Source organism: Rhinoderma darwinii, chromosome 1, assembly GCF_050947455.1.
Source record: "Rhinoderma darwinii isolate aRhiDar2 chromosome 1, aRhiDar2.hap1, whole genome shotgun sequence".
Taxonomy (NCBI): Eukaryota; Metazoa; Chordata; class Amphibia; order Anura; family Rhinodermatidae; genus Rhinoderma; species Rhinoderma darwinii.
Genome location: NC_134687.1, coordinates 102438146 through 102458642, shown reverse-complemented (window position 1 = coordinate 102458642; position 20497 = coordinate 102438146). Strand labels below are relative to the sequence as shown.

The following is a 20497-nucleotide window of genomic DNA, read 5'->3' as shown; positions in this document are numbered from 1 at the left end:
CCGATCCACAGTATCAGTATATTATCAGTGGAGTTCTGACACCAAGACCGATCAGCTGCCTCCAGCACTGGAAGTTATGCAGTGGTCAGTGTCAGAATGCTCCATACACTATATAGCGGCTAAGCTGTAGTACTGCAACTCTGCTCCTATTCTGTTGACTTAGTACAGCTGCCATAGTGGTCCATCTTCTGCTTCTGACACAAACCACTGCATAACTTACAGTGCCAGAGGCAGCTAATGTGTGAGGTCCGGGTGTCAGAACTCCACCGATCATATACTGATGACCTATCCTGTGGACAAGTCATCAGTATACTAAAAATCACCCTATGGCTAGACAACCCCTTTAAAATTTTGCTACAGTTCCCTTTAATTTGTCTCCTGAAACCAGCAGAACCTTGAAATTATGAGGGGGAAAAAATAGCCAGTTTTGTTACTAAAACTGAAATTGGTGCAGATAGAGAAAGGATTGTTCAGCTTGTTACTTCTGTGTCACCCCAGCAGCACCTAGGTTTGCCAATAGCTGATCACTAGGGGTTTGTTAGAGCACCGGGTTATGTATTTTGCATTCAGGTTAGAAAGTGAACGGCTGATTTTTACTAAGCAAGTTAAGCCAGGAAAAATAAAAAATAAAGAAAGTTGGTGACTTACGACAAATTTGCGAGTTCTCGTCACCAAACTCAAGAGTGATGAGAAAAGTGGGAATGGTCACAAAACAGATTTATTAAAGGATAACATTGCAGCTCTGCTCCTATTCCAGTGAAAGGAAGCCGAGCTGCAGTACAGCCACTCTACAGCGGCCAAAGCAATCTACCTCCAGCACGGACCACTGCATAAATTCCAGTGCTGGAGGCAGTCCATCGGTGTAGGCCCCCCACCAGTCATATACCAATGACTTATCCACAGGCTAGAGTATCAGTATGCAGACACCACTTTTAAGATAAAGGCACAAGTCTACACCGGTTGACCGAGTTTAAGATGCAGTAAATTAAGGGACGTGTGCCTTTTAATAATTTGAGCAGATCACTCCAAGTGCCCCTGTACACGGACGTAAAAATGTTAGTCCTAATAAGTGGAAAAACGTCTGATTTATTTTTGTATCCGGAAGGTGCATCATATATAGTTGAATCAATAGAAGCAGTCGTGTATATTTCTACATATTCCATAAACAAACCAAAACGTAATTATATAATTTTATTACAAAAAAAGGTTGCTAAAAAAGTTAGAAAAGTACAATGCACCAGGTCTACAGGACTAAAGTATATAGGGTGTCATAACTAACATTGGGCTACCCATCCGTTAAATATGCAGAAACGTCCCACATAAGAAGCTTTAAACTCTTAACAGCCCTCCAGCTACTCCTTATATTAAAATATAGGTTTTTCCCTAAAGAATCACATTACCTATACACAATTCTGTACAGTTTTTATAACCAAGCTAACAAAATGAGCTGCACTTGAGTTCACATTCTTAGCAAAAAAAAACAAAACAAAAACAAAAGCTTCAACACAATTTATACAGCAGGCAATGCATTCACTCATCATCATCATCGTCCTCCTCATCTTCCTCTTCGTCTTCATCCTCCTCATCGTCATCATCATCTTCAGGTTGAGGCTTCTTTTTGGATCCTGCAGCTCTGCTTGGAATTTTCTTTCCAGTTTCACTGCTGCCTTTTGCCCGATATGCAGCAACATCCTACGATTACAACAAGGAGATGGCTTAACAATTAACCCTTTTATTACAAGTCAAGAGTTCCTTCAGAGTTGAGGGTTCACAAGTTAGATGTAACTATTGGTCTGAAGACCGCACATAAACTATTAAACTAGAACAAAGTATAAAATAAACATGTCTTAGATAAACCTACCTTCTCGTATTTCTCTTTTAGTTTTCCAGCTTTCTGCTCATACGGCTGCTTGTCCTTCGGTGTCTGCTCAGCCCACAGCTCTCCTAGTTTCTTTGCAGTATCGCCAATTGACAGACCGGGAGTGTCCGTCTTTATCTGAGGTCGGTTCTCAGAACAGAAGAGGAAGAAGGCAGATCTACAAAAGGCAAAAAAATTAAATTACACACAGATCACAACTATACAGTGTAAGTCATTACTTGTATAATTCACTAGTATGGGATATGGATGTCGGCAGTGGATACAGCACATTCTTCTTGACTTCCTGTCAGGGACTTTGGTGAAGATCCATTCACCAATCCAAAATGGCTGCCACCAATGAACAATAGATTGTATTCAACCACACAGCAAGTGGAGCCAGGCAAAAAAAAAATAATAATTTTTAAACAAGTTTTAAAGGAGATACTCACGGTGGTCGTTTTGGTGCATTTGGATCCTTCTTCTTCTTGCCCTTCTTCTCACCCTTTGGGGGGATGTAGTTTTTCATTTCCCTTTCATAACGAACTTTGTCACCTTTTGCCATATCTTCAAATTTACCCTTTTCCTTGGCAGACATGGTCTAAAACGAATAAGAAAACCATTATTAAAAAAAGGTCCCATCAAGTAATATCCCAGCAGTAACAGATCCACCAGAGATGCGGGACTCACCTTCCACCTCTCTGAGCACCTCTTAGAGAACTCGGCAAAGTTGACGGAGGCTTCAGGGTGTTTCTTCTTGTGCTCTTCCCTACACGTCTGCACGAAGTAGGCATAGGAGGACATCTTCCCCCGCGGCTTATTAGGATCTCCTTTACCCATGTTGTACCTGGATGAGAAGGAAGCTATAGATCAGCGTGACCATAAAACCCGGGAAAATAGCAGGGCGGGACAGGGGCGGAGCCTCCACTAGGAAGTTAATGTCATGGGTATGGCCGACCTAGTACGGGCACGCACGCACATAGCACTGGCTTCCCGCCCAAATCACAACTACTAGACACTGGGTGTGAGGGGGCAGCGTGCTCCAGGAGTTACAGGCGGCCGAAGCGTCGCGGCACGAAAATACGCGTAACGCTAGACACGTGACCGCCCCTCCCCCTTTCGCCTCGTGACCACCCTGCGACATAAAACTCACGGCCCTATAAACGACGCAATAAATCGACACCGACCGTCGCCATTACCTCGTTATAGTGCGGACATGGAGAGGAATGGGACGCCCCCCTACACAGAGACCTCCTCTACAGCGTCACTACGCCGAGGCTTAGGCCCAGCACATATATTGCGTAATGTAGAAAACCCTCCAGTTGGAAGAGCCACAAAGAACGTATTTAACCAAATCGTTGTCAGAAAAGGCAAGAGAACACCAAATAACAAAAGCGAATAAAACTTACTATAAATTAACCGATAACACCGATTCATACAAATAGGCTAAATTGTAAAAACAAGTTACAGCTGAATAAGAGAAGGTTCATAAAGCAAAATATTACCACAAGAAAAGCGCGCCAGCTTACCTGAGCTATGAAGCAATAGAGGATGACCACTCCGGGTGTGTTCCTGCACTGAAATGCTTTAACTGGCACGCAATACAGCCTCTTGTTTTCCACACTTGTACCTCTCACACCAACCTGATGAGCACTACGATTTCAACCGCCCCTGCACGCTCATTGGACGCACGGATTATTTCGGAAGCACATTAGATACGCCCATCAAACATCATTGGCTGAGAATGTTTATAGCGTCAACAAGAAGGTTGGTCTTTAATCCTAGCAAGTTTTCCTACTAAGCCCACCCACATCCCTTAGCTGGAGGAGGAGTAAAAACGGCCGAAGTCTCCTCTAGTTAGAACCGGTTAAAGGGAGCCTGGGCGGACTCCCTCCACCTGATTGGTTCAGCTCAGAAGTTTTAAAATTCGCGGGTGCTCCTCTGATTGGACCTTGATATGTAGCTGTTTGGTGATTTGCTGTAGCCGAGCTAAGCCGCGTTTTTCGAAAAACTACAAATGATAAAAGATGTGAAGGAACAAAGAACGTGCGCTTCACCCAGGCGCCTCCTGCCTATTGTACCGATTCCCCGTGTTATCATGCGGCCCTCCCCGTACACTCAGCGCCGTAGTGAGCACATACAACGCCGGTGCTGCGCTAGTTGTGGTTTCATTGCTCACAGCTACGGCGGCCTGAGATTACACGTGGAACATAAATAAAATACAAATACATATATTGTCCGTGTACATAGAGAATTGTGTGGTAGCTAGTGCCGTTTATGTCCATAATTGCTATGCACCTGGGAGGATGATTACGTTTCTTTTCCAATATGTCGCGATACTGCAGTCCGTGGCGATGCTGTATAACCGTACTGCAGCCGTTATGAACAATCTGACGTTAGTATTGAAGACAGTAAGGTTTCCACAGGTCTGGTAACGTTTATAGAAGTAAAGATGGTGATTCCTGGTGTAAACTTCCGGGTATTGTTTCCTTCATGGAGTAAAAGATAACTATAATAAGTCTAGGATTACCACAGTTGTGCCCACTTTTTGGTTGGCTCACCACAGCAGTGGGTCTGGTACAGGGAGCAGCCAGGTCAGGAGACTGAGGAGGGGCTGAAGGCAGCCATGTTCCCAACTCCTAATATACTTTGTTCAAATTCAGCCTTCAACCCCTAATCTCTGACTTAATCGGGGGGCAGGTACCGATACTGTAAATTTGTGGTACCTGCCGTATAAACGAGCATAAAGCCTCATGCCCACTTCAGGTTTTTTTCTTCAGGGTGTTATCCATTTTATTAACAGATAGCACCTAACACGTTTATTTCAATGCGGCCATGCACACATCCGTTTTAACGGAACCGTGCGGCCGTTCCGTCAAAAATAGGACAGGTCCTACTCCTGACGTTTTTGACGAAAGTGTCTCAGCCTTTTCGTTGATTTGGTTCCGTGAAACAACCCACTGCACACGGAAGCCATCCGTGTGCAGTTTGTGTTTCATGGATCCGTCATTAGCCGCCGTACAATGGCCGACAGATTTGTTCATGCAGCCTTAAACATTAAGAAATCTGTTTGTTTTTTTTCACAAAATGTAAATAAAATAACGTATTATTCCGGTGGAGATCGAAGAAACGCAGTATGGGATAACATTCACACATTAGAAAACAATGTCCCACATAACGGTTGCTGCACTGCTGCCATACGTTCTTCAAATCGAACCAAATAGGGCTGGAGACAGTGACCACATGGTGAAATTATAATAGGGCCCTGGTGTTGGTTCATGATATCGTGCCAAACGAATCTGTGAAAATTCCCTAAGGGTATGTTTACACAGCCTATTTTCAGCCGTTTTTCTGGGCGTAAACGGCAGAATAACAGCCGCAAAATCGAAAGCAAAACGCTTTCAAGCATCTGCCCATTGATTTCAATGAAAAAACGGCATTCTGTTCCGACGGGCCATTTTTTTGCGTTAAGCATGTGAACATACCCTAAGCTGACTGGTTAATTTCCTAGTGTGGAGCAATATTTCACGCATGTGAGACAATGGAGGTTGAAATAGGGATTGGATGCCTTACTTCCCGCAAATACAACTCTGGCTGGGCAAGTTTTCACAGAGGAATCCTGCACCACAACGTTTTTCTTGTAATTAGAATCCAGGATCCACTCCTGAACGGGTCAAATCTTTGGCTAAGTTCACACTGAGTTTTTTGACGCGGAAACCGCGCCAAAAAGCTTGTCAAAAACGGCCCGAAAATGCCTCCTGTCGATTTCAATGGGAGGCGGGGGCGGTTTTCTCCCGCGAGCGGTAAAACCGGCTCGCAGGAGAAAGAAGCGACATGCCCTATCTTTGGGCGTTTCCGCCTCTGACCTCCCATTGACTTCAATGGGAGGCAGAGAAAGCGTATTTTGTGGCGTTTTATGCAGGTGTGCAGGGAGAGGAAAATCTGCCTCAAACTTCCAAATGGAATTTTGAGGCAGAAATTCTGCCTGCAAAATACTCTGTGTGAACATGGCCTTTCAATAGTTGTATGTAATGTCACTTTCTTTTTTAAATAAGGTCTGGGATTAAATCTATATATTTACCCACAGATCATATCAGATTTGATTTTGCTTGTTTAACTTCAATATAGAAGTTATTCAATTGCATCGAAAAATTGTCTTTGATAGAGGTGGTCCTCTCAAAACAAAAAAAAGAATACAGAATGCCAGTTTAAGTGTGTAATGCAGTCAGCAAACATGTACAGAACCAAATGATGCTCCATGGTGCTGGAAATGTTCCTTCTTCCGATCCGGTAATGCAGCGCGCACCCACATCCAGATTATTTACAGAGCATGTAAGTCCGATATTTAGTCTCTACAAAGGCTTTCCCACTGAATGATCTTCTAAAAAAAAAAGTGATGTTTTGTCAGATTAGTGGTGGTCTGCTTATAAATGAGCAGCTTCCATAGACTATAATGGTGGGGAAAATCAGTCACAGAAAAATGTAGTTTAGATGGGGGGGGGGGTCTTAATCTGTATAGATATCTACAGAGGTGGGATCTGGCTGGCTCTCCAGAACCAGTTGTTAAAATTACAGCCGATTCGGAGAGCCAGGGTGAAGCATGCACTCAATTGTTTCCATGTATACAACTGATTAGTGTAGCGCTGGCGAGTCACAAAAACTATCAGTTCCTACAGGGGAGACTATCTAGAGGGGACTCAGAGGGCACTATCTACAGGCGACTATGGAGGCACAATCTACAGGAGGCTCTATGAGGGGCACTATCTACAGAGGGCTTTATGAGGGGCACTATCTACAGAGGGCACTATGAGCGGCACTATCTACAGAAGGCTCTATGAGGGGCACAATCTACAGGGGGCCCTATCTACAGGTGACTATGGGGGCAGTATCTACAGGAGGCTCTATGAGGGGCACTATCTACAGGGGCTCTATGAGGGGCACGATCTACAGGGGGCTCTATGATGGGCACGATCTACAGGAGGCTCTATGAGGGACACTACAGGGGGCTCTATATGTGACACTACAGGGAATTGTGAGAGGCACAATCTACAGGGGGCTCTATATGGGACACTGTACATTGGGCATTGTAAATGACACTATCTACAGGGGCGCTGTGTGTGGTGCTTTACGGTTTTTGACAACATATTATTCATGGGCACAGTATAGTAGTATTACATTCAGGGGCACAGTGTATAGTACTATTATGCTCAGGGGCATAGTGTATGATGCTATTATGTTCAGGGGCACAGTGTATGGTGCTTTTATATTCAGGGGCATAGAGTGTGGCACCATGAGAATTTTATCTTCGTTAATAGGTGTGGAAAAGTGAGGAGCCGAAGATGTCTGAGAGGCAAACTCTGCAGAAATGGATTGTGGCCAGGAGACGTCATCATGGAGGTCTGGACCAGATGGAGAAGAAAAGAGAAGGAGATCGACTTCAATCTATGAAGACAATCAATGTAAATGTTTATTCGCCCTGTGACCGATCAGTACTGTAAACACTGTATGATCTGCAACAAGTTGATGGATGGTAACATTATTTTTTGTGAAATAGCAACCCCCAGCATCTCCTTAGCATTGTTGAGGACATACTGGGAGCTGTAGTTTTATGCTGTACAAACTTATATGGCAGGCGTTGTCTGGGCATGGGGTGGTTTTCATACTGATGACTTATTCACAGGATAGGTCATTAGAATATGATAGGTGGGGATCCGACACCCGAACCCCACACCGATCAGCTGTTTCGGTTGCCTACGGCACCGTAAGTTATGCAGTAGTCATGCCGGAAGCAGAAGGCTCCGACCACTGTATAGCTGGCATGCTGCAGTATTGCATCTTTGCTCCTATTCACTTGAATAGGTGCAGTGTTGCAGTACGGCCGCAATACAGTGGTCGGAGCCTTCTGCTTCCTGCACCGACCACCGCATATTTTACAGTGTCGGAGGTAGCCGGGACAGCTAAGCAGAAGTCTCCATACACTGTGTAGCGGCCGAGCTGCAGTACTGCAACCCTGCTCCTATCAGTTGAATAGGAGCAGAGCCCCAGTAATTTAGCACGGCTGCTTTACAGTGGTCGGTGTCTTCTGCTTCCGACACCAACCTCTGCATAACTTACGGTGCCGGAGGCATCTGATTGGTTTATATACTGTGGGGAGGTCATCAGTATAAAAAACTGCCCTGAAAAACGGAATTTGCAAATGATCTCTGTACTGAGCTGTATTTGTGCTGGTTCTGTATATATGTACTGAGCTTTGTTCTAGATCTGTATTTATGTATGGAGCTTGGTTTTGATACTGTATATATGTACTGAGCTTGGTTCTGGTACTGTATTTATGTACTGAGTCTTGTTCTTGTGCTGTATTTATGTACTGAGCTTTGTTCTGGTGCTGTATTTATGTACTTGGCTTTGTTCTGGCGCTGTATACATGTACTGTTCTTTGTTCTGGTGCTGTATTTATGTACTTGGCTTAGTTCTAGCGCTGTATATATGTACTGAGCTTGGTTCTGGAGTTGTATATATGTACTGAGCAGGGTTTTGGGGCTGTATATATGTACAGAGCTTTGTTCTGGAGTTGAATATATGTACTGAGCTTGGTTCTGTTGTTGTATATATGTACTGAGCTTGGTTCTGGTGTTATATTCAGTGCCCACCAAAAGTTCCGGAACACCCTCATAACTTTTGAACGGCTTGAGGTAGAGGGTTGAAATTTGGTGGGATTTAATGTGCTCCACTCGAGACAGATGTATGGGGATTATCATGTACAGTGAGCAGAACATCTAAAGCTTTTTCATCATTACTAGCATGTTTGGGTCTTCCGGATCTTGGTGCGTCTTTAGTTGAACCGGTTATTTGGAAACGATGAACAGTTCTTTTAAGGCTGGATTCACACGTGCACATTACGTCCGTAATGGACGGAACGTATTTCGGCCGCAAGTCCCGGACCGAACACAGTGCAGGGAGCCGGGCTCCTAGCATCATAGTTATGTACGACGCTAGGAGTCCCTGCCTCGCTGCCTGGACAACTGTCCCGTACTGTAATCATGTTTTCAGTATGGGACAGTAGTTCCACGGAGAGGCAGGGACTCCTAGCATCGTACATAACGTAACATGCTCGTGTGAATCCAGCCTAACAGTTGGCAATGAAATTGGATCACGGATAGGATAAGTGGCATTGAATAAAGCTGCTACTTCTCGATAGGATCTTATTTTTTCTTCGCCATACCCTCTCATCATCAATAAAGTGATCCTTTTCGTTTCGGTCAAATATATTTTGTGATATGACAATAGAAATTTACAAAAGTGAAAATTACTCTCTGAATTAGCGCTCTCTGAAATTCACAAGCGACTACCGAAATGTGTACACATGAAATCATGTTACAATCGTAGACAAGGTCCATTTTGTATCGCCGAGGCCGATTGTAATAGTACGTAATTTAAATTCACCTTGTTGTGACATTCCCAAGCTCACACACACGCATACGCGCCCACACACATTTAGGATTTTACCCGCGCGGTATATTTTGGGTAATGCTAACACCGGCGGCAGCCGATAATGAATATGATAACTTTAAAGTTAAATATCTCAGCAAAAAAAAATCCTATCTCAAATTCGATTGCGGCATTGTTTTCGTATTGAAAAGAGCGCCCGACCTTGAGCTGTTCAAAAGTTATTAGGGTGTTCCGGAACTTTTGGTGGGTACTGTATATGTACTAAGCTTTGTTCTGGTGCTGTATTTATGTACTGAGCTTTGTTCTGGAGTTGTATATATGTACTGAGCTTGTTTCTGGAGCTGTATTTATGTACTGAGCTTGGTACTGGTGTTGTATTTATGTACTGAGCTTGGTTTTGGTGTTGTATATATGTACTGAGCTTGGTTCTGGTGTTGTATATATGTACTGAGCTTTGTTCTGGTGTTGTATTTATGTACTGAGCTTGGTTCTTGTGCTGTATTTATGTACTGAGCCTTGTTCTGGTGCTGTATTTATGTACTGACCTTGGTTATGTTGCTGTATATATGTACTGAGCTTGGTTCTAGTGTTGTATTTATGTACTTGGCTTTGTTCTGGCGCTGTATATATGTACTGAGCTTGGTTCTGGTGAGTATATGTGTACTGAGCTTTGTTCTGGTGCGGTATATATGTACTGAGCTTTATTCTGGTGATGTATTTATGTGCTTTGTTCTGGTGCTGTATATATGTGCTGAGCTTGGTTCTGGTGCTATATATATGTACTGAGCTTGCGCCTGGCACCGTATCTGTGCATTAGCCTGTGCATTAACTTACCGCGCACACCGCACTGTCCTCCAGCCTTCTCACAATGCACAGCCTAACTAATTGGGCTGAGCACGCTTAGGATATTGAATGTGTGCATATAGGTCTATATGTAATGGTTGAGTTTAATATACGGTAATGTGTGGATAGGTAGGTGTGTACACTTATGTAATTATATACATAGTGTGTAAATACAGTTAAACATTCTGGACAGGGAATTTCTTTATTTAGAGTCCACTTTGATATAGGGTGTATTTGAAATATTGTAATTGTTTTATTTGATTATTAGAATCATTTTCCATGGCGCTATACACTGTGACCCCCACCCCGGCGCGTATATCTTTGTCGGCAAAACAGAGACGCTGTTGTTATAATATAAATTCCACCCCTGCATAACTAGCAATTCATGTATGGATATTCAAACATATACATACAGTATTGTGCAAGGATGTCCACACCTGCATATGTTTAACCCCTTAAAGAGTATCTGCACGTTCAAAAACATTTGATATGTAAAAGACACATATCAGAAGATTTGATTGGTGGGGTGCTGGGTACTAAGACCCTCGCCGTTGCTGAAACTTAGGTGCAGAAGTGCTCAACTGAGCGCTCTGCACCTTCAGCTGTGATTGGCGCTCCTTGTTAGACTGGACATGGGCATACATAGAATGTCTAGCGATACTGCACTTTCTTTTCAGCGATGGTGGGGGTCTCAGCACCCGGACGCCTACCGAACAAAACATCTGATTTGTCGCTATAACATATAAAAAAAAAATTGAAAGTGAAAGTGAAGATACTACTTGAAGGGTTTTCCGACTCGCGACACCCCCATCGATCAGATGTTTTGAAAGGGCCGCAGCACTCGTCGGGGCGCTGCTTCCCCTTCATCGCTCATTCTGCTCAATACTATTAAACGCTGACACACTTGTAATGGTGGTTTACAGTATCACAGCCTTCTCCAATTCTCCAATTCACTCCGCTACAGTGTGTCAGCGTTTGACAGTATTGAGCAGTAAAGGGAATCAAGGGAAAGCAGCGCTAGCATGAGTGCTACGTTCCCTTCAAAGCACCTAATCGGGGGACGTGCCAAGTGTCAGACCACCACTAATTCGATATTGATTGCCTATCCATAGGATAGGCCATAGATTTCCTCTTTCCGGAAAACCCCTTTAAGAACACAGCCATTTTTAGTTTTTTCATTTTCGTCTTATTCTCCCTGCCTTCCCAGAGCCATAACTTTTTAATGTTTCCGCTGACATAGCCTTATGAGGGCGCTTTTTTTGCAGTTGTAGTTGTAGTTTTTAATGGTACCATTTACTGTAATATATAATGTACTGAAAAACTGAAAAATATTCTTTGTGGGGTGGATTAGAAAAAAAACAAAACTATTTCTCCATTGTTTTTAGGTTTTGTTTTTTACGGCTTTCACTGTGAATTAAAATTGACTTGTTGATTACGGCAATACCATATTTCTATATTTTTTTTATTATTTACTACTTTTACAAGGAAAAAACAAATTGTTGAAAAAAAATTTTGTCACCATATTTTGAGAGCCATAACTTTTCTTTTTCGTCCATAGTGGAGTGAGGGCTTGTTTTTTGCGGGGCAAGCAGTCACTTTTATAGGTACCTTTAGATACATACAATTTTTTGATTACTTTTTATTTCATTTTTTTGTGCCATTCGCCCGGCAGGTTAAATAACATTATAATAGAATTGTTCCGACTTTTACAGACGTGGTTATCAATTATGTTTACCGCCTCCTATTAAGCCCTGTCTCTAGGGCTTTATAAGAGCACCAAGCTTGCAGTAGTGGGGGAGCCAATGGAATGACAGAGGGGGCCCCCAACGGCTTAGATGTCTTGCTCTCTTACACAACGGGGACAAACTGAAACCATTGGCACCGGATCCGTCACCATTGAAATCAATGGTGATAGAAACGGAAACCTTTGGAACGTCGGAACGGAGCCCTGACGCAGATGTGAACATAGCCTTAAATGGTTTTTCGTCATTTAAAAATCTCTGCTCAAAATGTCAAAAATAAACTGCAATCCGCTCCGGTCCCCTGTCTCTGATTTATTGTGACATCACAGCTGCACGAGACCCGCGGTGGCAGACTGGAGCAGAATCCTTAAAGAGGCTCTTTCACCACATTATAAGTGGCCTATATTGTACATTATGTGATCGGCGCTGTAATGAAGATTACAGCAGTGGTTTTTATTTAGAAAAACTATCATTTTTGACGGAGTTATGACCTTTTTTAGATTTATGCTGATGAGTTTCTCAATGGACAACTGGGCGTGTTTTACTTTTTGGCCAAGTAGGCGTTGTGGAGAGAAGTGTGGAGAGAAGTGTATGACGCTGACCAATCAGTGACCAATCAGCGTCATACACTTCTCTCCATTCATTTACTCTGCACATAACGATATAGCTATATCGCTATGTGCAGCCACATAAACACACTATAACATTACTACAGTGTCCTGACAATGAATATACATTACCTCCAGCCAGGACGTGATGTGTATTCAGAATCCTGACACTTTGCTAACACAATCCCGACGCTACAGCACCGGAAGCGTAATCTCGCGAGATTAGGCTGTAAACTGTCATTTCAAACGAGATTACGCTTGCTGTGCTGTAGTGTCGGGATTGTGTTAACGAAGTGTCAGAATTCTGAATACACATCACGTCCTGGCTGGAGGTAATGTATATTCATTGTCAGGACACTACAGTAACGTTATAGTGTGTTATGTGGCTGCACATAGTGATATAGCTATATCGCTATGTGCAGTGTAAATGAATAGAGAAAAGTGTATGACGCTGATTGGTCACTGATTGGTCAGCGTCATACACTTCTCTCCACAACGCCCACTTGGTCAAAAAGTAAAACAAGCCCAGTTGTCCATTGAGAAACTCATTAGCATAAAGCTAAAATAGGTCATAACTCTAAATAAAAACACTGCTGTAATCTACATTACAGCGCCGATCACATTATGTACAATATAGGCCACTTATAATGTGGTGACAGAGCCTCTTTAAGGTAATTATATTGAACAGTTTATTTTTAAATTTTGAGCCCAAAAGTAGAGATTTTGAAATATTAGAAAACTGCTTTACTATAGGAATAAGGGTCCTTTACACCGGCCCATTTTGAGTGTAACAAGGAGAGCCAATCAACGAAAATCCATGTCAAATCCGCAACGTCTCTCAGGTAAAATGTAACAGATTTTTCATATCTTGATCTCCTAATGGTCACCTTATGAGTTTGCAGATCACAGCAACAACATCTTTGGTCATTGGTTTTCCATGCTGCCATTTTTCTAAATTCAGACTTCTAATCTGATTATGTTTTGATGTGAATGAATCCTTTATAACATTAATAAGAGTTTGACGTTTAGAGTTTTTTCATTGCTATGCTGACGTTGGTTACACTCTGTAGTCACCACAGTTTGTCTTGTCTGAAGTCACAAATTGTTTAACATGACAAATTAATTTCAGTTACTACTACAGCGATTATCACAACGAAGATCTCTACAGCAATTCTCACTACATGTTATCAGAATGTATCAAATGGCAGGACGTATCATGGCATGTTAATGCAGCAAGTTTTCAGATGCCTACTTGAACTAGTAAGAGCCTGTTCACATCACTGTTCGCTTTCCGTTCCGGGGTTCCATCGGAGGTTTCCGTCGGATGAACCCCGCAACGGAAAGTGAAACGGAAACCACAGCTTCCGTTTCTGTCACCATTGATAGCAATGGTGACGGAAACATCGCTAATGGTTTCCGTTCGTCACCATTCCAGAAGGTTTCCGTTTCACTTTCCGTTGCGGGGTTCACCCGACGGAAACCTCCGACAGAACCCCGGAACGGAAAGCGAACGGTGATGTGAACAGGCCCTAAGGCTATATTCACACGACAGTGAAAAAAAATGTTCATTAAAAACTGATCAACTGTCAGTTTTTCATGGCCATTTTGCATCAGTGTGTCTCCAAATTTTCATCCATTTTCAGTCCGTCTGTCTGTTTTTAATGGCTGTTTGACATCCGTTTTGCATCAGTTTTTCATGGACTTTAAAAAAACTGATGAATTTCCTTGGTCCGGCTTTTTTTGTCCCAACCCCCTGAAAACACCTGAAGGAAGGTCACATGTTCACCTAGACACTATTTACAGCCTCCCTGTATATAATGCCACAAACCTCCTGTATATGATGCCACACACCTCCTGTATATGATGCCACACACCTCCTGTATATGATGCCACACACCTCCTGTATATGATGCCACACACCTCCTGTATATGATGCCACACACCCCCCTGTATAAGATGCCACACACCTCCCTGTATATGATGCCACACACCTCCCTGTATATAATGCCACACACCTCCTGTATATGCCACACACCACCCTGTATATGATGCCACACACCTCCTGTATATGATGCTACACACATCCCTGTATATGATGCCACACACCTCCCTGTATATGATGCAACACAACTCCTTGTATATGCCACACAGCCTCCCTGTATATGCCACACAGCCCCCTGTAAATGCCACACAACCCCCTGTATATGCCACACAGCCTCCCTGTATATGCCACACAGCCCCCTGTATATGATGCCACACAGCCCCGATGTAGATGATGCCACACAGCCCGACCTGAATGCCCTACATCTCTCGTCTTCACGGGATCTGCAGCGACACAATGACATTCACCGATGCAGCTCGTCTTCACGCCTGGTCTCTCGTCTTCACGGGATCTGCGAAGGCGGCCCGATGACGTCATCGCGTCGCCTTCGCAGAACCCGTGCAGACGAGAGACCACACCTGAAGAGGTCGTTGCTGCATCAGTGAGTGTCATCGAGCCGCCGATAGCCAGCAGTGGTTGAACTAGTAATTTCCTTGCCAATGCCCATGTCTCACATCCGTTTTTAAGGGTTGTTACATGTATTGACAGCCGTTAAAAACGAGTCCATTGACTTCTGAAAAAACGGCCATGTGAATACACCCATAGAACATCATTGTTCTGAAAACGGACGCGTGACGGCCGTTAAAAGAGCGGCCGTCACATGGCTGTTTTTCACTGTCGTGTGAATAAGGCCTAAGGGTACATTTACATGAGAGCTTTCTTGGATGTGCGGTAAAAACTGCATAAAAAAATAGTTTATTTGATGCTGAGAAAAAAAAAGGTCATATTTTATTCAATAAATCTGGCCCTGACTCAAGTGAAGATGTTTGCAAACTCTGGGAATGTCTCCAATGTGGAGCACACAGCTGCTTTTCCTGTTTCTTTGTTCCTTAGTCCTCCCCCCAGCCTTGTGTTACTCTTTTCATTGACTTGCAATTGTGTAAACTGAAACCCAGCACATTTCCTGCTCACTCATGTCCACAGACACAAGCAGCGAGTAAGCTATATGCAAGTCATTTACTGGTAAAAAAAAAAAAGTAAAGCAATCCACACACCTTACAAAGTAGGGGGGAAACTTTCATTATTCTTAATTAAACTTATATTCCTGTCCTTAGAAGGGAATGAAACTTGTATGTACATGTGTTGAATTTATCATTGAAATCTCATCAGGTTAATATAAGAAAATTGTGTATATGTTCATTCGGAACGAGTTCAGACGATGTTTCCTAATATTAGACGTTTCCTAATGTTCCTTTGGAGCGCTTAATCCTGCTCCTCTTTGGGATATGTTTCCACATTTCCTATATAAAAGAAATACAAACTCCAAAATAGCCCAAAGCCTTAGGGTATGTTCACAAGGAGTGCTTTAGCCGTTTTTCGGGCCGTAAACGTCCTGAAAAATCGGAAGCAGAACGCCTCGAAACATCTGCCCATTGATTTCAATAGGAAATACAGCGTTCTGTTCCGACGGGGCGTTTTTTATGTTGCCGTTTTTCAAAACGGCCGCGTAAAAAAACGCTCGCGAAAAAGAGGTACATGTCACTTCTTGAGACATTTTTGGAGCTGTTTTTTATTGACTATAGAAAAGCAGCTCCAAAAACGCGAGTGACTTAAAAAACGTCTGAAAACCAGGAGCTGTTTTCACTTGAAAACAGCTCCGTATTTTCAGACATTTTTGGAAAAGCGTGTCAACATACCCTTATTGGTATGTAGAAGTCTTGGAAGCTTACCGTAAGTTAAGGCCCTTTTACACTGGCCGATCAACGAGATATCGTTGATCGGCGCTCATTTTCTCCTGTCACACGGAGCTATGGATGGGGACAATGTGCTGCTGACAACGATAATATAACATTTTTAAAAAACGTTACAACCAGCAGATAATCGAGTGTCTGCTCATTCATCTGCTGATCGTTCCCCAATTATTAGCAATGAGCGTTCTATGAACGTTCGTCCGCCCGATAATAGTCCTGTGTAAAACCCCCTTTAGTCATACAGGTAAGACTAAAGTCCACCAAGTCCTGTTGATTTCAACAGGATCGGCCAACAATCTAATGTGTATAGGGGCAACATGAGAGTCTCTCTCAGAGGTGAGACCCCTACCATATCCTGTGCAATAAATGTCTTTGGCGGGAAACCCGTTGTAAGGGTCCATTTAGACGTTTTGATTGAGGTTAAAACCGCATCCGAAAAATTTTAAAGCAGCAGAATCTAAAAACACACTAAGTCGCAGTTTAAAAAATATGTAATTTTTGGATGCTGTTTTTCAATGCACTTTTAACCGCACCTCAACTACAACGTTTGAATGGACCCTTAGGCCACACAGTTTTGGTGCAGTTTTTTAAGCTAAGCACCCAAAATATGGAGATGCATCGTCTTTTATTTATACTTTTCCTTCTTTTTGGATCTACTCTGGTTTTAGCTAAAAAAACTGCACCGAAAACTGCATCAAAACTGTGTGTGTGTAATCCTGGCTAAATAAAACTGACCACAGGAGGTCTCTGGGAACAAATCTGGGGGAGCATGGGTACACGGGCAAACAAGATGAATGCACTGAAAGTGGATGTACCAGAATGAATGATTATCACCTATCCACAAAATAGGTGATAAATGTCTGATCACTGGGGCCCCACCGGTCATGAGAACGTGGGGTCTCGAACTCCGTGTTCCTCTTCAGTGTTCGACCGCAGGAGAATAGTGAATGGCGCGGCAATCGAGCATGTGCTCTGCTGCTTTTTTCAATACTCGGCTGTTTTCATCAGTCCCATAGACATTGAATGGTGCAGTGGGCGCATACTCAACCGCCACTCCATTGCAGTGAGGAGTAGCGGGGGGTTCGGGACCCTTGTTCTCACAATCGGTAGGACGCCAGCTCTCAGACAGTTATCGCCTTTTCTATGGATAGGGGATAATTGTTGATTCTGGTACAACCCCTTGAACTTGTGTACACATACTGTACTTCCTGCATGTGAGTGTTGAATATAAGATACAGGGATTTCCTATGTTTGTTTATGTCTATCTATCTATCTATCTATCTATCTATCTATCTATCTATCTATCTATCTATCTATCTATCTATCTATCTATCTATCTATCTATCTATCTATCTATCTATCTATCTATCTATCTATCTATCTATCTATCTATCATCTCTCTCTCTCTCTCTCTCTATCCATCCATCCATCCATCCATCCATCCATCCATCCATCTATCTATCTATCTATCTATCCATCTATACATCTATCTCATATCTATCTATCTATCTATCTATCTATCTATCTATCTATCTATCTATCTATCTATCTATCTATCTATCTATCTATCTATCTATCTATCTATCTATCTATCTATCTATCTATCTATCATATCTATCTCTCATATTTATTATTTATTTCAGTTACTTATATAGCGCCAACATATTACGCAGCGCTGTACAGAGGTCCTCTTTTACTGTACCCATTGGGGCTCACAATCTAAATTCCCTATTGGTATGTTTTCGGGGTGTGGGAGGAAACCGGAGTACCCGGAGGAAACCCACACAAACACAGGGAGAACATACAAACTCCATGCAGATGTTGTCCTTGGTTGGATATCTATCTATCTATCTATCTATCTATCTATCTATCTATCTATCTATCTATCTATCTATCTATCTATCTATCTATCTATCTATCTATCTATCTAGCTATCTTTGAAATTGTCATTTTAATACCTTTGCTTCCACAAAAAAACCTAGCCTACTCATGTAGTTTGCATTCTTGGCCTAGTTTTACAGATTTCCATTGCATCTCACCTTACCCCTTCTTAGCATTTCAGCCTTTCTTTCTTCACATTTCCATGAGACTTTACATTACATTAGCTTGAGCCTGCATCCTCCAGTCCACACCTTAGAAACACACCCTATTCTTCAGTGTTCAGTCTCCCACTGTGCATTGTCTTCAGGACAGACCTAGTTTCCACTCAAGAGACACAAAGAAAACCAATATGCACACAAATGCTGCGTTTATTTCTAAACATGCAGGAATTAACTACTGTGTATAATACATTTATTTGATTTGCAGGATAATTTTTTTGAGGTTACTATTCATACAGTAGGTCAGCTCAACTACAACCTGCAATAGGAATGTACTTTTGTGCAGAGATTTAGGCCACTTTCATACAGCAGTATTTTTCTTCGGTTTTTGGAAAACAAAACCAGGAGTGGGCCGAAAATCTTGCCATTATACCTTTCTCTGTGTAAGTTGGCTTATGGCTTTCAAATACTGTCCAAAATACTGCATTGTCAAAAAAAGGCCTATGGGGTCATTTTTGACTGCATGGTTTTACTGCCAATTGCCTGTAAAGAACACACAGCCAAAAACCACATTGCGAAACCATAGCCATTCATGGTAAAAAGTTTTTTTTTTACTACAAAGGAAACCACTAGTACAATTTTCGTCAAATATTCTAATGATGTTTAACAATGCATTATGTTAGATTAAACAGAGGTGTAGGTTGAGCTTTGATATTAGTGTCCTTAGTTCTAGTGTATATTATTGTCGGCTGACCTCCCGTCAGTGTAATGTGTTAGGCGGATCCCAATCATTCCCCGATAAAAGAAGAACTGGACATATATAATGATTGTATTTGCTTTTCATGTTTGCTTCATATTTGGAAAGACTTGGGTCTGAGCAAATACACAGCCTCTTATGAGCTGAACTGTATGTGTATTTACATCCATATTTTATGTGTATTGTGGCTGAAATCTGGAATTAAATATGCCTAAAAAACACTGAGCTTTAAAGCAGATTTAAAATCAGGGGCGTATCTAGGAAAGATTGGGCCCCATAGCAAACTTTTAACTGCCCCCTCCCCTGGGTGCTACACACAGCCTCTCCTTATAGATAGTGCCCCCCTGTAGATAGTGCCATACAGCCCCCCCTGTAGATTGTGCTATACAGCCCCCCTGTAGATAGTGTCACACCCACTTGTAGATATCGCCCCCCACTTCCCCCTTGCAGATAGTGCCATACAGCCTTCCCTTGTAAATAGCGCCATACAGCCCCGTTGAGACAGCACCATAGAGCCTCCTCCTATAGATAGCGCCATACAGCCCCCCTCCATTAGATAGCACCATACAGCCCTCTCCTGTAGATAGCGCCATACAGCCCCAACCCCCCCCCCCCCCCAAAAAAAATGGCCTGTAGCCTAGTTAAAGGGGTTGTCCCACAAAACACATGTATCCCCTATTCACAGGATAGGGGATATATGTGTGATCGCAGGGAGTCTGGGCTGCTGGGACCACCAGCGATAAGGAGAATAGGGACCCGAAAGTCCGCCGAAGTGCTCCATGAGAAGCATGGGACTTCCGGGGTCCGTGTCCGGCTTGTGTGTCCGGAAGCTCCATAGAAATTAATTGAGCGCCAGCCACGCATGCGCACAAGCCCCTGTAGATGATGCCACACAGACCCCCTGTAGATGATGCCACACAGACACCCTGTAGATAGTGCCACACACCTCCCTGTAGATAGTGCCACATACTTCCCCTGTATATAGTGCCACATACTTCCCCTGTATATAGTGCCACATACTCCCTCTTTATATAGTGCCACATACTCCCCTTGTATATAGTGCCACATACTCCACCTGTATATAGTGCCACATACTTCCCCTGCATATAGTGCCACATACTTCCCCTGTAGATATGAGCACGCAGATACAATTGAATGTGGAGTCGCTACCGCCGTAGCAGCCATTGCAGTTGTTAGCGGTGCCACCGCGCATGGGGGTGGGCGTGATAGAGGGCGTCACGGGCCCCCGCATGCTGTGGGCACCATAGCAGCCACTATGGTTGCTACAGCGGTAGTTACGCCACTGATTAGAGTAAATATGAATATAGCAACACTCTGAGCAATTAAGGAGATTATCCGGAATTCAACATTGATAGCCTATCCTAAAGATAGGCCATCAATATCTGATCGGT

At 43.0% G+C, this 20497-nt stretch overlaps 1 protein-coding gene across 1 annotated transcript; it reads right to left on the bottom strand.

Annotated features, from left to right (window-relative positions):
• Positions 1–1178: 1178 nt before the first annotated feature.
• Positions 1179–3509, bottom strand: HMGB2 (high mobility group box 2). Its single transcript, XM_075860249.1, has 5 exons — positions 3385–3509; positions 2546–2702; positions 2308–2456; positions 1862–2036; positions 1179–1692 (listed from the first exon to the last, which is right to left on the bottom strand). Exons 2-5 carry the CDS (start codon positions 2693–2695, stop codon positions 1531–1533), a joined length of 636 nt encoding a protein of 211 aa, XP_075716364.1. The 5' UTR covers positions 2696–2702; positions 3385–3509; the 3' UTR covers positions 1179–1530.
• Positions 3510–20497: the final 16988 nt, after the last annotated feature.

What these genes read in the sequence shown, in the direction of transcription:
- HMGB2 (XM_075860249.1), bottom strand. Translation starts at nt 2,695, where the DNA reads ATGGGTAAAGGAGATCCTAATAAGCCGCGGGGGAAGATGTCCTCCTAT. An exon ending in AATGCACCAAAACGACCACC is followed by an intron (nt 2,037 to 2,307) that starts GTGAGTATCTCC and finishes TGCCTTTTGTAG; the next exon opens with ATCTGCCTTCTTCCTCTTCT. An exon ending in TAAAAGAGAAATACGAGAAG is followed by an intron (nt 1,693 to 1,861) that starts GTAGGTTTATCT and finishes TTGTAATCGTAG; the next exon opens with GATGTTGCTGCATATCGGGC.